General features: G+C 41.3%; 1 protein-coding gene across 6 annotated transcripts in view; it reads right to left on the reverse strand.

The window, feature by feature from the left end:
- USP45 (ubiquitin specific peptidase 45) overlaps positions 1-16,804 on the reverse strand; it is a 164,149-nt gene that overhangs the window by 89,275 nt on the left and 58,070 nt on the right. For 5 of the 6 annotated variants that reach the window (XM_025200068.1, XM_025200069.1, XM_006020460.3 and 2 more), the window contains exon 6: positions 2,676-2,824. In XM_025200068.1, the coding sequence (XP_025055853.1) occupies positions 2,676-2,824 (149 nt within the window). Of the gene's footprint in view, positions 1-2,675; positions 2,825-4,684; positions 4,797-16,804 lie in introns of all 6 variants that reach the window. The other variant, XM_025200070.1, reaches the window with a different exon arrangement.

Consider the following 16,804-nt stretch of genomic DNA (forward strand, 5'->3'; position numbering starts at 1 on the left):
GTGTGATATCTGTGACTGAGATGGTGCAAGAAGAAACAGAAGAAGAAGGGGAGGGGGGAGTGGCAGAGTGCACAGACATGGAGGTGGGAGGGAGGGGGAAATAAACAAGCAGAGGGAATGGAAATGGAATAAGTAAAAGAGCTTGGGAATTCAAGAGGGAAAAGGAAGAAAATACAGGGCAAAAAAGAAATCTGGTAGCGAGGGAAATTAGTCAGAGTTAGAGCTGGAGAACAGTATCCATCCATGAATGCCCTTGGGCAGCAGCATGAACACCACATGGCCCTGGAGGCTGGCGGGGCACGGCAAGCTCCCGCAGGTGGTGGTGGTGTTGCCGGCAGCAGGAGGATGGTGGCGGCAAGCGAGGAGCTCCCACAGGTGGCCACAGCACTATTGGTGGGGGGGGGTATGGGGTGTGGCAAGCACCGACCTATGTTCAGTGACCACCCGTAGGCACCTTCGGCAGTGTCAGTGGTGCCTTTCCACAGGGGGTGCACCGCCATACTCAGGGGGTTCACATGCACCCACATGCACCCCCTACATGTCGCCAATGGGCGGCCATCAGGAATGAAGACTGAAAGGCAGGAAACAGTGTAGAGGCAGGAAAATAGAAGGCTTCCTGAATGCAAAGGCAATCCAGTAGCTTGTAGAAGCTACAGGTGTGAGAGTGGGGAAGCAGCAGCTATGATGGCCAGGAGCGTGGAGAGCAGCCAGGTCTGGCTGGTAAACCTGTTGTGAGGGAAGAGGCGTGGTGGGGAGCAGATCGAGGCCCCCACAGTGGGGGAGGGCGTGGGCCTGGGGCAGGTCCTGCATAGCCAGGGCGGAGCAGGGGACGGAGCCACAAGAGGCTTGTCTACGAGGCATGGGGAGGCGGGGGCTCCCGGTGCCACGTGCACCCCAGGAGGGCATTGGGGTCATGTGCCCCCAGCTCTGCATGTGGGGCGAGGGTGGGCTGCTGCTGTGGGCTGGGGCCAGGGGCAGCACTGGCTCTTCCCAGCAGGGGGCTGGGCCAGGATGCACTTGAGGTAGCTGGCAGCAGTGCTGGGAGTGGATTATCGAGGGGGGGGCCTACAACCACTCCAAAAATTCACCATGGCCCCCTCTCAGCACTGCCACTGCCTGGTCCGAGCCCAGCCCTCCACCAGGAAGAGCCAGGTGCCGCCCTGGCCCCAGCCCATAGCGGCAGCACACCCTCACCCCACGTGCACATCCAAGGGAACATGCCCCACCATGCCCTCCCGGAGTGTGTGCAGTGGCAGGGGGCACCAGCTGCTCGCAGCTCTGTCCCCTGCTCCACCCCAGCTATGCAGTACTTACTCCTGCCCCTGCCCTAGCCACACTCCCTCCCTCACTGCAGGGGCCTTGATCTGCCCCCCCACACCTCTTCCCTCCTCGCTTGCCCCTTTCCCCCCAACAGACTTACCAGCCGGACACCACTCTCCATGCTACCCAGCTGCATCATATTGGAATTGGATTGGTATTGGCCGATATGGCTTGTTAAAAATCAGCCATTGGTACTGACCCAAAACACACCCATTGTGTGCTTTTTTAATAAAAGTGTGTGTTTAATAAAACGTGTGTTTTTATTAAAATTTTATTAAAAAAAACACACATTGGGTATTGACCCAAAAATTCTCTACTGGTGCACCCCAGTTTTAATATATATTGTATGCTTTTGATCTGTAGTTATTTTTGCAATATTAAGTTTTGGTAAAACAAGGATGCTCAATATGTGAAGCTCTGGAAGTGTAAGGTAATGTGTGTTTTTTAATAAAATTTTGTAAAATAAATAAATAAAAGTTCCCATCAGTATGTTTGTCCCATATGGGCCATGTGTTTTATAGTCATGCTCAGTTTTGTCTGTATTTAAGCAACTTCATAGTTGGTTTCTATTACTGGGCACATGCTGCTTTTGGCAGCAGTTTAATGATAGGTCTCTGTGTACAATGAGGTTTCCATGTATACAGCTGTAAGATGAGGGGCTTTCCCCCCCCATAATGTTCTGGGGAAAAATCCTTGTCTTGTATTCAAGTAAATATTGGTGTGTGTATGTGTACACATGTGCATGTGCGCGCACACACATACGCACGCACGCAGTTAGCTGTAACAGTATAAGCTCTAAAATAGATATAAGAATACTGGGAAATAAATGCTTATACCTGTACAGTTCCCATTCTTTGAGAAGAAATACCAATAGAAGCACTTTCAATATAGAATACTAGCATCTGCATGGGAAAGATCCAGCACCATAAAAACAGTACATCTCTTGTGTGTAGACAAAGTGCTGGTGCTTAATATCTTAAGTTATGCATAAAACACCCTTTTCACACCCACAAGGAGGATAAATACAGTGCATTACTCATGGCTGTCTAATACTGAACTGCAAATAATTGTCGAATTAGAAATGAAGGTAGCTATACAACCCACTTACAAATCTGGTGTATTATACTTGACATTTTCTTGTTCATTTGCAAAATACTGCTGATATGGGGATTGTTCATTTGTTACTGAAAAAGCAATTGGGGTATGGGAGGGAAAAAGAAAAGGGTTTACAAAAAACCCACATAAAATAGCATCAAAAAGCAATGCTAAAACTGAAAGTATAAAGAACCTCTTTATGAAGCTAAATATGTCTACAAACTAACTATTTTAAAAATTCTATTGTTTTTGCATCTTACCTGCATGACAGCATTAAAAAAACACGTATTCCCTAAATTGTTTATTCCTTTAACAGGAATCAATGCACCATTTGCAGAGCCTTTTCCTTTCAATATTTCACTTGCATCACTCTTTTCTTCACGAAGTCGTATGATTTTTGAGGAGGAACCTAAAATTAAACTATACATTAATATAATTGATGTCTGTACAGTTAGATATCTATCATTCAGAGTTTTACCATGAAGTACTGCTTTCTTAAAAATATTATCTATTTGAACAGCTAGATATAAAGTAATTAGTAGCAAACAAGTTAGCTTTTTTATTAAAAAAGAGAGGCTTTAATACTCAATATGTGACTGTTAAACAACACTATGCATGTAAGAAAAAAATAATTTAGCTGGTGCAATGTCTAATTACATCAGTGAATAAAAAATAATTTTAAAATGTTTTTAAAACTGTCTTTAAAATAAACCACATTAAAAAAAAATTTATATTTGAACCTGAAATTATGACAACCTAAATTAAGGCTTAAATTTACCAAAATTAATAGAATTTCTTAATTTCAGCAAAACCTGTGCACATTTGATACCAAAGTTTTTAAAAAGTCAAACCACTGAAAAGGAGGAATTCTCTGCCTAAGCCCTTGGAGCCGGAATTTGTTGAAGTGCTAAACCAGCTTTTAACAGCAGTAGCAACCTCTGTAGCTGCCAAGGAAGTATTTTCTTCATTTCAGTTTATCTTATTAATTCAGTTCACTGTTAGGGAAGCAAGTGAAACTTGTAAACCAATAAGGCATTTTTTCTCTCCTAACTCATGAATAAAAATGATGTAGAAGGGCTGTGATGTACTAGCTCTAAAATACTGAAGGCCAGGAAGATCAGAAACAATCAGTTCAATCCACTAACTACAGACAATACTTTCTTTGTCTAATAAATCAGTTACTTTTCCCTTCACGTATCCCTAATATTGTCTAATAAAGTCTTTCCCTTCATGTATCCCTAATATTTTAGATAGTTTTATTTAAAGTGTTTTGTGCACTTCAATTCCAATTTTCATTCAAATGCAGCTTAATGCAATTTTGGGGTAAAATATCAATAGTATACTATAACATAAAAACTAAAAAATGGAATAAATAAACATGAAGCAATATAGGTGTTTCAATGTGAACAGCCAGAGTATATCTTTCTGTTTAGTAAAAGCAGTACTAAACCATACCTGCCAAGGAAAATAATTACAAAGTATAAGAGCACTTTTTAAATTCAAGATCTCTTGATTGCTGATTTAAGTCATGATTTATATCACCAGTTTAAATCTTTCTGGTTTAAATCAGTACACCATATGAATAATCAAAATAACAGCTGTAAGAATAAGATACTAGTTTGTTAAAGCCATATGTATTTTTATTATATACATGCACAGTCCATAGACTATTAGGGTACTAGTCTCCAACAGAAAGTATTGATATATGTCCAGATTCTCCAAATACTTTTCCACTTAATTAACTTAAAGCACAGGAACCTTCCTACTCACTTCAGTGGGCCTACTAATGTGTAAGCAGATGTACAAGTATTTGTAGATCGTAGCTGTTACCCTGTACTCTATTTTCAGCCAATTCAATCCATCCACAGGTTTGATTTATTATTCATTTTTGCACGTTGTGCACGTATTTAACTTCTTTTGCACTTTTACACATTGGTGTGCCCAGTTGGTTCCATTTTCCAAATTGGTTTTATTAACTGAGGTTGTACAAAGGTCCAAGATGATATTTTGGATTTCTGATGAGCACGGATACTGGCTTTCTCTGTTTAAAAATCACAAATTCTGTGATAAAAACAAAGGTTCTCTGATTAAAAACCCCCAAATCCATGATTAAAATGAAACACCAGTATGTGTGTATTCAAATGTGGGTGCATTACATAGACACTAAAAAGGCCACATGGTAGTAACTACTCAGCTTTTTTAGAGCATTTGAAGGCAGACAAGCAAAAACTTCCACCTGAGTATTGCTAGTCTCTATAAATTATTGTACTTTGTTCAAACTGGCTTGTAACAACCCATTCAACAGCTGGATATGAGTTGTCATCTGTTTTCCCAGATGACATGTCTACGCCCTCCTTTCACTTCCCAATGCAGCAGAGGATCTGTTAAGCAAAACCCAGATGTATAAGATACTATTTGTTTTAACGTAACAAAAAAGACACAAAAGCTTTAATAACCATAATGGAGTATGCTACCAGTGCAGCGTTCTTGTATTTTCCTGTTTGCCTTATTACTTAAATAGAGAAGGGGCAGTAAAGTTAGATAGTCATTAACTTGTAGCCTAGAGGAAATGGAAAGACTTGAGATACACTATTTTAGCCTAGAATTGTACTAGCAACTTTCATATTGTCACAATTGCTGTACTAAATATGAGCATTACTGACATCTGCAGTGTTTTAAGTATTGATTAACAATGCATGTCAATGTAAACGAGTTATGGACTTAATAGATGCCAAGAACTGCGATGCTGCAATCTACATCTTGACATATGAGTTCATATATTTGTCTTAATGAGTTATACGGTGAAATCTCATTAAAGTGTTCTTGAGAAATAACTAACAGACCTATTTATGTTAATGAAATGTTCATGCCAAAAGGTTGTTTTATGTACACTCCTTGGTACTTTCTTGCTTACAAGATGGAAAAATATAATTACATTTCAAGTAGAGGCAATTTAAAACATATATTGTGGCTGACAACAAGCCTTTGACGCTATTTGTATGCTCCCCATAACTCTATGAAGGCAAAATTATTTTTCAAGAAATATCTGAGTGGGACTAAATGCAGTTAGAGGCACCTGCCATTTGAAAATATTTCTTAAAATACTCTCAAAGATACAGTCTGCAAGCTTGAAACATTCTGTATTTCAGCAGTGTAGAAACTTCAGACAGTACAAGAATACAGCAAAAAGCACTTTTAAAAATACAGCAAAAAAGACAAATGGTTTTGGAGTCCATCATAACTAAAATTGACTCTCACAAATAAGCTACACTTGCAGCAATACCTTCTCAATGACATACTTACAAAATACATACCACAGTGTTTGATACTGCTTCATACATATAAAATATCCTAAAGCAAAAAAAAAAATCTTGACAAGAGAAAAATATCTTCAAATACCTCGCAAATTGAAGGCATTGTTCAGTTTTGAAAAGTTAGTATAATCATTGTATCCCACCCCCACCCACTTATAAAAGTATACCGTATGTAAAAAGAAGCGATGGCTAAATAGAAAAAAGCCAAAACTGTGTAAGTAATTTGTGTATCGGTATACCACAGTTGTTGCATTTATCCATCGGCATTCAAAAACATCTGGGACAGCATCTTAAAGTAAACAATGTTCACAAGGCCATCTGGACAAAACTGCAGGCAAAAATTAAAGCATAAGCATATGGAAAAGCAGATTTTTCTCTTCCCTTTAGCAGTACAGGACGACAAATGTCAAACCTAGATCTGTCCACGCTTCACTGTGCTATGCTTTGCAGCACCACCTGGCTCTCCTTGCACAGCCACCAAATATGGACAGCACTGCCACAGCAGACCATATCTGCAGGGCAAACTCAATGAAAGATTTCACTTCATGGTTAAATGGCAGCTTCACACAAGTAGCAAGGTTCTGCTGAAACTCATGTATACATTTTTTAAAAGGCAGAAACAAAACAAAAGTGGCCAGTTTTGTTTTAGGCCACAAACGCGTAAAGATAAAATACAGTGAAAGAAAATTATGCAGGTGACTATCATATATTTACAGGGGTTACAAATGTAACCAATAAATGAATAAAAGTGGCATGTGTTTCACTACTGATCTATCCAAAAAAAACCCTCTATTTTCTCCTGAGATATTTTAAATACTTTTTCATTTGTATTGATTTCTCAATGACATTTTATTTAAAAAACAAACCAAACTTTTATTGAAAAAAAATCTCAACACACCTGTAGACTTACCACACTTTCAATACAGGCATCACCCCTAATCTAATTCATTTTCTGTGGCTATGACAGCATGGTTTTACACTACAGAATCTACAGCTTAAAAGGTTCAGTGATTAATACTTCAGTACTTGAGAGTCCCAAGGTCAGCAATAAATGGGAGTTAGACGCTGCTAGGCTGGTAAGACCAGATATGTTTGGTGGGCACATGAAGAGCTGGTCAGTCAGCCTCCAGCCAACTTAATGTGACACTGGTAAGGACTGAGAGAGCTGACAGTTAACAGTTCTATAGACTTGAGTTAGGGGGCTCTACTGAAAAATAACCCAAGGCTAAATGTACAATAGATCCTTCCCATTCAAAAAGGTACTTGAGTACAAAAGCTGTTTTATAAACTATCCTTGTTCCAATGTGACAAATATTAAAATTCATCTTTTAGGAAAGAAAAGTAACTAAATCTTGCAGATTCTTTCTGTACAACATCTTTGAGATACAGGCTTTCCTAACCACCCACTTAGCTAAAACTCTCATCCAGTTTCTCATAGGCTGTAAATAGATGTCTCTTTTGATGAGGGCCTGATTCTCTGGGATTTGACCTGGACCAAAACAGGCACAGCCCAGTCATTTACACAAGCTGCCCTTCCAAGATGCATAGCTACTCCTCCATCAGAAGAGCACACAGCCTGACCAGCTCGTCCCAGGAAAAAGCACAGTGACATTACAGACACATACAGTGATGTCCCAGGAAACGGCATTAGCATATATTATACCTCATACTTTAGAGGGACTTGAAGCAGGACAGTGGACTTTTATGCCTGTAGGATGCCAGGACATCAGGACAAAAGGTTTTCTTCTGGGGCAACCATGACATCTGTTGATTTCCCTAATCCCACATCTCAACTAGTGCAACATCCTTTTCTCTCACCTTGAAAAACGCTGTCTTGTCCCACTACTATCCATCCAGAAAGCTGTTGTAAAGAGTTTTCCTAGCCTGTCATTTTGACCCTCTCTCTCATTCCCCTCTTTGCCTATCACCCATCTCATTCAGATTGGAGATCAACATGCATCCCATACCAACTTAAAATCATCACTTCCAAACAAGCTCATTCCTTCCTTCTCCCATGCTGTCCTTCACATTCTGAAGAAGCTTTTGTCAAGTTCCATAAAACTCTATCACCCTCTCTCCACATCCCCGATTAAAATTAGTCTCTGTCATGATGCCTATAGAAAACTTGACAACAGTTATGAGGCAGATGCACTATGATTCACATCCATCATGCAAACTGATACTATCAGGGTGGGTTTGATTTAAATGAAATCAATTAAAATCATGATTTAAATCACCAATTAAATCACTGGTCAGGAAGCCTTGACTTTTCTAAAACAAAAAGTGTATTCTTGTTGTTTGATATCTTTAATCATTTAACTTCTTGAAACTTTGCACTTTTCGAGAGAGGTAAGGGTTTGACCCTGTTTACACAAACTTGCAGAGAGACAAGAGGGCTGATAGGTAGCTAATCGCTCAGATCTGTTATTTCTCATTTCCATATACTGCTGTTAATAAGGATGTTATGCTGGAGACAAATCCACAGTTTGAAAACAAACTAAGAATCACAGAGATGCTTAATGGGCTCTTCTAGACTGAGTCCCATTGGACAAAGTGGTTTTCTTTAATCTTTACTAATCTATAAAGGAGCCTCTGGGAACCCCATAAGATTGGGCCCCTAATACAGTTCATGGCCTGTTGTGACTTATTTAAAACTTTTCTAAAATGGTTACAGGAATATATTATCTCAAACAGTATATAATTAGATGTTATAATCCCTATTCCATGAAGATATCTTTGAGTTTTAACATATCTTAAATTAAAACTATCTTTATATAGGTTTATTGTTTTTTAAAAAGCATTTAAAAAATTTAAATAAATGATTTAAATAAAAAATCTGATTTAAAAAAAAATTTGTTAAAAAATCATTGATTTTTATCCATCCTGGATACTATCATACTATTTCCCTGTGCTCCTCTATTTGTCTTAGCGATCTACTATCTCTAATCTTGTTAGATAAGCTCTCAGGAGCAAGGACCATCTTTTTTTCCCTGTTTGTACAGTTCCTGGCACAATGGGGACCTGCTCAGTGACAAGTGCTCTGAGACATTAGGCAATACAAATAATAATTCAGATTGTGTAGTGGGTTAAAAATTACTAGTCCAAAGGTTAAGGAACAATGTAACTCTGAAGTACTGACTTGTACTAGAGGCTCAAAAGACTTACCATAGCTTCTGTATCAATTTATTTTGATTATATTTCAAATACTTGCAATATGCACATGCTTCTACAATTTTCTTGCTGAAACATAAATGTACCTGGAAGTGCAGATGGCATGCAAGCAGAAACATAAATGACATTCAATTCTTCCTTCAGCTGGGGGAGTAAACATTTTTGTTTATCTTTTCAATACATTTTTTTAAATTAAAAATGAGTGTTCCAGGAATATGCACTCTTATCCCAAGGTCAAGCCTTTTCTATTGAATATATCTCTGGTACTTCAGCTGAAGGCCTTCATGGTAAAAGCAAGGTTAATAGATTTCCTTTCTTTTACAAAGTTCTCATCATGCTGCATTATGAAATGCTACTAAATTGTCTGGCGTTCCTTTTTATTTTAAAAAAAGGAAATAAAACTAGTTTTCAATGTTGCACAATCATGAAAACCTAACCCTTAGAAAAAAGAAACTGTTCTCTTCTGAAATGGTTGCTAATTTTATGTTTTAAAAGACTAATTTTTCTTTCAGCACTGTAAGAATGTAAGGAATAAAGAATGCAAACTACAGATTTCTTCTGTTATAATCCGATAATTATGTCTGGTTCTTTCAAATTGTACAGCTATTCAATCACCAATTTTAATCCTCTACATTCAGATTATGTGCACTGTTCCTCACTAGCAAGCTATAGCAGGAAAGGCAAAGAGAAAGAACTGAGAAACCAAATCATTCTTCAGGGGGCTGTTTGTAACAGCAACTCCAGGAAAAAATCCTATTGATTCCACTCTCATTTCTTTACAAAATGTAATCTGTTTGCATAATCAACGATGCTCCCCCTGTGACAGATAAGTACTTGTCAAACTGAAATTCAGGCCAACAGAAGAATGGGTTTTTTTAAAAGACACATTTAGCATCTTTTCAAAAGCAGATCAACACCCTGCATTACTCTCACTCTACATGTTGAATTATGCATATTACAAATCAGTTGAAAAGCTATCATTTTAAAATGTTTAATACTGTTCAGCATAAAACTACCAGCAGTAAAGGTACATACACAAATGTGGAATATGGGTAATTATTCATAAGTCTTATTCTTCTCTACAAGTTAATATAAACTACTCATGTAAGAATTCTAGGTTTTGGTTCTCCCATCTATTACAAAAGCTGTACTGCATTGATTGTATCTGTTAAAATTAAAATCATGCTCTCAATTTCCATCCACTTGGAAACTACTTCAGTAGAGCAGGAAAGCTGATTTCATCAGGCAAAAACCCAAATCCACTGCTTGGCCTCCCCAGCACTGGCTGCAACTGAAAGTCTGAGAACTAATTCTAACTTTTTTCTGTTCCCCTTCAAAGCCACACAAAGAACAATCATCTGTGACAGATTCAACTTGCAACTGGTCCAAAAAAGAATTTCAAACTTTGGACTCCATTTATATTACTGCTTTTCTCTTTCTTTAGGGTGAATATACTGATTATTTATTTTCAGGCCCACAAGACTTTCTTTTAAACCACAAAATGAGCAAACACCCAGATAGCAGCATCTCAGCATGGGTTCTGTGTACTACATGTGCATTATGTTCATGTGAAGCTCACAAGTGTGCCATCCTGACAATGCTGCACCTGCCTTCCTGTGAAAATCATCCTGGCCTGCTAACCTTTTCCACAAAACAAATTTCTGGGTGGTACTCCCTAGAAAGCAATCTTGCTTTATTCTTCCATCTTGTGCCCAACATGACCTCTTAACCAAACAGACTTCTTTAAAGGGGAGGTGGGGGGAAGAAAGTATGTGCACGCGAGAGAAACATTGCTGGATACAGCAAACCATAGGATCAGATGCGAAAATCACACAGCTGCAAGCATTCTTTTGGGAACCCAGCACTGGGGTTCATCACAATCGCTTAATGTAATTACTGAAGTCAGTCATGTAGTAGTAATGTAATTTGCACATTTTTACAGCTGAAGTGAAGTTGAATCTTTATGAGAGACTGAGTAAAAAGCAGGGATCCTGCTGCCACACTATTCCACCACATTAGTACCAAATGACAAGCATTTTGCTTTTGTTTACTCGCCAAGATGCATTCATTAGAAAAATCTATAAACCCTGCCTTGCAAATTTTAAAGTGTTTTACTTTAAATGGGTTTTTTATCATGGAAAACTGAGAAAATCTAATCTAATATTATATACATACTGTTTTTGTTCAGATGTCTCCATATAATATCTTGATTATGAAGCACCATGCCACTCAGTTGTCAAGGAACAAAAGCACACTGATATTAGACTGTGAAGTCTGTTAGTACTGCCACATCACATTGTGAAAATTAAATGGCAGTGTTTCCCCACCTCAGTAAGCTTATTTACAGACAAGAAGAAACAGGGAAGGAAGGAAATGAAAAACACAAGATTCATTTGAAAATTTTGAAAACAGCAGAATGCAAGTAGCAAGTATTGCAAGACTGCTCATGCTTATTCTATTAATAAATAAAACATTTATTATTTATTGTTAAAAATATTGTTAATGTTTTCAGATTACTTATTTAAAACCATTTTTCCTTGCCTTACACCTAAGGATTAAAATAAAAAAATAAAATATAAAATAAGAAATTTAAAAAATCCAGGCAAACAGCAGTCAAAAATCAACAGAGCTATTCGATAAGAATTCAGATCAGAGCAAGAGTTAAGGTGAAATTTAATATTTGACAAGAAATAAAAGTCTTGGCTGTATCCACAAAAGAGAAGATTTATAATTTCTGTATTTAATTAACCTAATTATGTTTTATTTTTTGTATAACGTGAGCTGAACTGGATGTCAGTCAGGGTCTTTACCAGTGTCTTATGTTTTTGCTTTTCAACAGCAGCAAAGGTATATAACAGGGTTAGGCAACTGCTGGCACACGTGCCAATTAATGGCACGTGGAGACATTTTCCTTGGCATGCCAGGTGGTGTGCGAATAAATTGTTCAAAAAAAAATTTTTTTTTCAAGTTGTTGCTCCAGCCTCTCCGGAGCAGCCACAGGTCCCAGCAACATGGCAGCAACAAGGGTGAGGACAGCACAAACAGGGATGCCGTCTGCATTCTGTTAACCTCCCCTCCTGTCCCCGGGCTGAACCTGCCGAGAATAAAGCCTAGTCCCTAGAGAGGAGCTGCAGGAGGGTGAGGCTGGGGCCCAGGCAGGCACTGCGGAGGGCCGCTGCGCTGGAGAATCCCGGCCAGCTGGGCCTTGAGTAATGCCAGCGACAGCTGTTCCTGGGGCCCGGGGGCGCTGGCAGCTCCAGCCTCCTTGTTCTGTGCCTGGTGCGCAGGGAGACCAACCCCGGAGCTGGGAGCTTCCTGAGCCCAGCATCCTGCCCTGGCGTCCCTTCGTGGGCAGGGCGGCTGCAGCTCATGCCCAGGGAGCTGCATGGGCCAAGTGGGGCCAGGCCAAGTCCCACCTTGGGTGCCACTGGGAACCCTTGACCGCCTTCTGCAGCCCAAGTCTGCAGAGCCCGAGGGCAGCCCCTACTTCTCACCCAGCCCCTACTCTCCTCCGGCTGCCACTTTCCCAAGGGCCTGACCAGGCCAGCCTGCCCACTGCACCTCCCCCCACACCTGTTTTTCCCCATGGCACCCAAAGCCTACTCTGAGTGCCTTGGTGCCCCGGTGCTGCCTCCGCCTGGGTGGGACAGGGCATCTGTCTGCCCAAGCCCCAGCCAGGTTCTCCCTCCCAGCCCTGGGCCTGGGCTCCTCCTGCTCCAGGACCATCAGGGAGGCCCGAGGTCCCTGGCTCTGGTGGCAGTTGCTGGGGTGTTGCTGCCTCCCTCTCACCCTAAACCAGCGGGCCCCAGCCACAGCCAGTAGCAGAGAGAGACATGGGCATTGACAGACACACTCTTTTTCTTCTCTCTTCTTTCTTTCTCTCTCTCTCCTCTTTTTCTTATCTTCTCTCTTTTTTCTCTCCTTTATTTCTCTTTTCTCTCTCTCCCCTTTTTTCTATTTCTTCTCTTTTTTTTCTCTTTCTTTCCTTCTCTTTTTTCATTTTTTCTTTCTTTACCTCTTTCTCTCTTTCTTTTTCTCTCTTCTCTTTTCCTCTCTCTCTCTCTCTTTTTTTCTCTTTTCTCTCTTTCTCTTTTTTTTCTCTCTCATCACAACATGGTTATCCAAAAATGAATACACAAGAACAAAGGTAGTATATGAAGTTTTATTTATTGTCACTGGGTTTATAATGTTTAGAAACCTGGTATTTACTGTAAAAAATATATATATTTGTTAACATCCTGCCATGTACCTCCCACCCCAGTTTTGTTTTTCTGGCATGCTCTCTGGCACCTTACAAGGAAAAAACTGTGGGTTTTTTGGCACTCCGGCCAAAATCGTTGCCTACCCCTGGTATATAGTAAGCTATTTTGAAAGCTAAATTATTTTAGTGAAAGTACTAGTAGTTTTGACATTCAATTACATAAACATTTAATGAAAGACAAAATTACTATAGCTAAAAGGAATGAATTATTTAGAAGTCTCCATTCTCACATATGCAAAGTATGTATCATAAAGTCAGCAGTTTCCGCTAGCCTCTTCCAGCAACTATGCTAATTTACCAAAGTGAAACCACAATTCGACCAACCAGGGACTCTTTCTTCTTCTTGCCACTTGGGACTCCATCTTTCAGTGTTGGGCACTCTTGTTCTGATTCAAAGTGCTTACCACATGCTTAACATAAGCATCTCTAGTTCCACTAAGTTCATGGCACGTGAACAGAAATAAGTATGCATTTGCTAGGCCAGGGCTGAAGAGTTGGCCACTTTGCAAGATCAATTCTTTTGTGTTATGATATTTAAGATTTCAATTCTATAAAAACTTGCATATGATTTTAGGATTAAGCAGGTGAATGATCTAATTGTGTAGCAAAACCCCCAGGTTTTTTTAAATTATTATTTAAAAATACATTCCCTTCCCTTCCCCAACCATTTCTGACTTTCTCTCTTCCCTCTCTATCCCTTATAAGTGATTACAAGTAGTACTTTCATTTCATAGATTTCATAGATATTAGGGCTGGAAGGGACCTCGGAAGATCATCGAGTCCACCCCCCTGCCCAAAGGGCAGGAAGTCTGCTGGGGTCATAGGATCCCAGCAAGATAAGCATCCAGTTTGCTCTTGAAGGTGTTAATGTAGGCACTTGAACCACCTCCGGTGGCAGGCTGTTCCAGACCTTGGGGGCTCGGACAGTAAAGAAATTCTTCCTTATGTCCAGCCTGAAACGGTCTTGTAGCAGTTTGTGACCGTGCGACCTAGTCGTCATCCCTTGGGGCGCTCTGGTGAACAGACGTTCCCCCAGATACTGGTGGTCACCCCGATAAACTTATAGGTGGCCATCAGATCACCCCTGAGCCTGTGCTTTTCCAGGCTAAAGAGCCCCAGGGCTCTCAGCCTGTCATCGTAGGGTCTGCTTCCCTGACCTCTGATCATGCGCGTGGCTCTTCTCTGGACTCTCTCAAGCTTCTCCACATCCTTTTTGAATTGTGGAGCCCAAAACTGGACGCAGTACTCCAGCTGCGGCGTCACTAAGGCCAAGTACAAGGGGAGAATGACGTCCCGGGATTTGCTTGAGAAGCATCTATGGATGCAAGCCAGCGTTTTGGTCGCTTTACTAGCCGCCGCATCGCATTGCAGGCTCGTGTTCATCTTGTGGTCAATTATGACCCCCAAGTCTCTTTCTTCCATAGTGCTAGCCAACATAGCACTGCCGAGCCTATAAGGATGCTGCGGGTTTTTTTTCCCAAGGTGGAGAACCTTGCATTTATCGGCGTTGAACACCATCAGATTCTCGTCCGCCCACTTGCTGAGCCTGTCCAGGTCAGCCTGGATCACCCGCCTGTCTTCTGGTGTGGATGCTTTGCCCCAAAGTTTGGTGTCATCGGCGAACTTGGCCAGTCCGCTTCTGACTCCAGTGTCCACCTCATTAATGAAGATGTTGAACAGTATGGGTCCAAGGACAGAGCCTTGGGGGACCCCACTGGTCACAGGACACCACGATGAGTGACTTCCATCGATTATTACCCTCTGGGTCCGACCCCGGAGCCAATTTTCCAGCCAGCGGATCGTGGAGGACCCAAGGCGACAATTGGCCAGTTTCTCCAAGAGGCGATCATGGGACACCAGATCGAAGGCTTTTTTGAAGTCAAGATATATGACATCAATCTCTTCTCCCTTGTCCAGGTGATAGGTCACCTGGTCGTAGAAGGAAATGAGATTGGTCAAGCAAGACCTACCCGCAACAAACCCGTGCTGGCTATCCCTTAAGATGTTGGCGTCAGCCAGTCCATTAAGGATGGCCTCTTTAATAAACTTTTCTAAGATCTTCCCCGGGATAGAAATCAGGCTAATGGGCCTATAGTTAGCCGGATCCACTTTCCTCTCTTTCTTGAAGATAGGCACCACACTGGCCTTCTTCCAGTCTTCGGGCACTACACCAGAGCGCCAAGAGTTTTCAAAGATCCGCGCTAGAGGCTGGGCTATGATGCTCGCCAGCAACTTGAGTACCCTGGGGTGAAGTTTGTCAGGGCCGGCTGACTTGAAGGTATCCAGCTTCTCAAGATGTTCCTTCACGAAGTCAGCATCAATGGAGGGCAGGGGATCGCCCTCACCCAGACTTCCCTGTCCCGTAGCGGGCATGGGCGTCCCATGGGACTGATGAAAGACCGACGCAAAGTACCTATTTAATAGGTTGGCTTTTTCCTGGGCCTCAGTTGTCAGTTGCCCCAACTGATTCAGCAGGGGTCCAACGTTGCCCCTGCTTTTCCTCCGGCTCCCCACATTTACATTTACATTTACATTAGTTTACTAGGTAAACTAAGAAAAGTTCTTATACTCCCTTATAGTAATAAGCCCCTTTTATATTGTAAATAGTGTTCTATTATATTTGTATTGATTTTTACTGTTTTATATTGTATTATATTATGTTCCTATTATGTTTGTATTGATTTTTACTGTTTTATATTGAATTTATATGATTTAGGCCTGTGTCTGTAAAGTAATGTCAAGTTTCCATTTTGTATGTCAAGCCTCGATCTTGTGTCTTCTGTCCAGGTATAACCTATTGTAACTGTGTAACTGTGGCTCATGTCTAACCAGTCTCGTGTAAATTGGTTCCTGAATGAATGGGAATGAATGAGGGTGCCTGAGGTACAATGGTAGCAGGCCTCTACTGAATGATCAACTCAACGACCAGAACATTGCCTTGCATTGACTCACCCAGGAATCACCGACCTCACCCAGGAACAGAGACAAGACCCAGCATTTGAAAGATAAAGAACCTACAGAAACCAGCAATCCCACCAGACAATGAGGACACCTGGATCTGCATGTATGCATTTGAGCAGGACTGTCCTTGCCTGGACATGTCCTTCCCATAGGAGACACAGGTAGCCCACTCCTATAAATGGGGTGTTAGTGTGTGATCTCTTTGGGATGCCCTTTCCATCTGAACCAGCACTATGCCATGCCACCTATACACTCAGAGGCCCTGCTGGCAACTCTCTCTGGACAACGCCTTGCTGGAGAAGACCCTGACTGGCCAGAGGATCAACTCACAGCCCAGGATAGGGAGCTACCACCCACCTTCCTTCCCCAAGCAAAGGACCTGGACTCTGTTCCTACATACCTTGACTTCAATCCCTCCACCAGGCCTTTCCTCTCCTGCTACTGTTGTGTGTGTGTAGGAACCAATAACTTGCTGCAGGCTCCCAACTAAATCCCCATCTCTCTCACCTCCCTCTGGGCTTCATTCCTTTCTGCCGTCTCTATCCCCCCAGCTTCAGCTTTCTATCCTTCTCCGCTGACCTCCCAGCCCTTCTCTTTGGTCTCCCAGCTCTAGCCTGTGCTCTGTCCTCTGCCTTCTCCCTGATCCCTATCTCTCTTTGCATTCCCTCCCCTATCTCTCCCT

Source organism: Alligator sinensis, unplaced genomic scaffold, assembly GCF_000455745.1.
Source record: "Alligator sinensis unplaced genomic scaffold, ASM45574v1 scaffold145_2, whole genome shotgun sequence".
NCBI classification, from domain to species: Eukaryota; Metazoa; Chordata; order Crocodylia; family Alligatoridae; genus Alligator; species Alligator sinensis.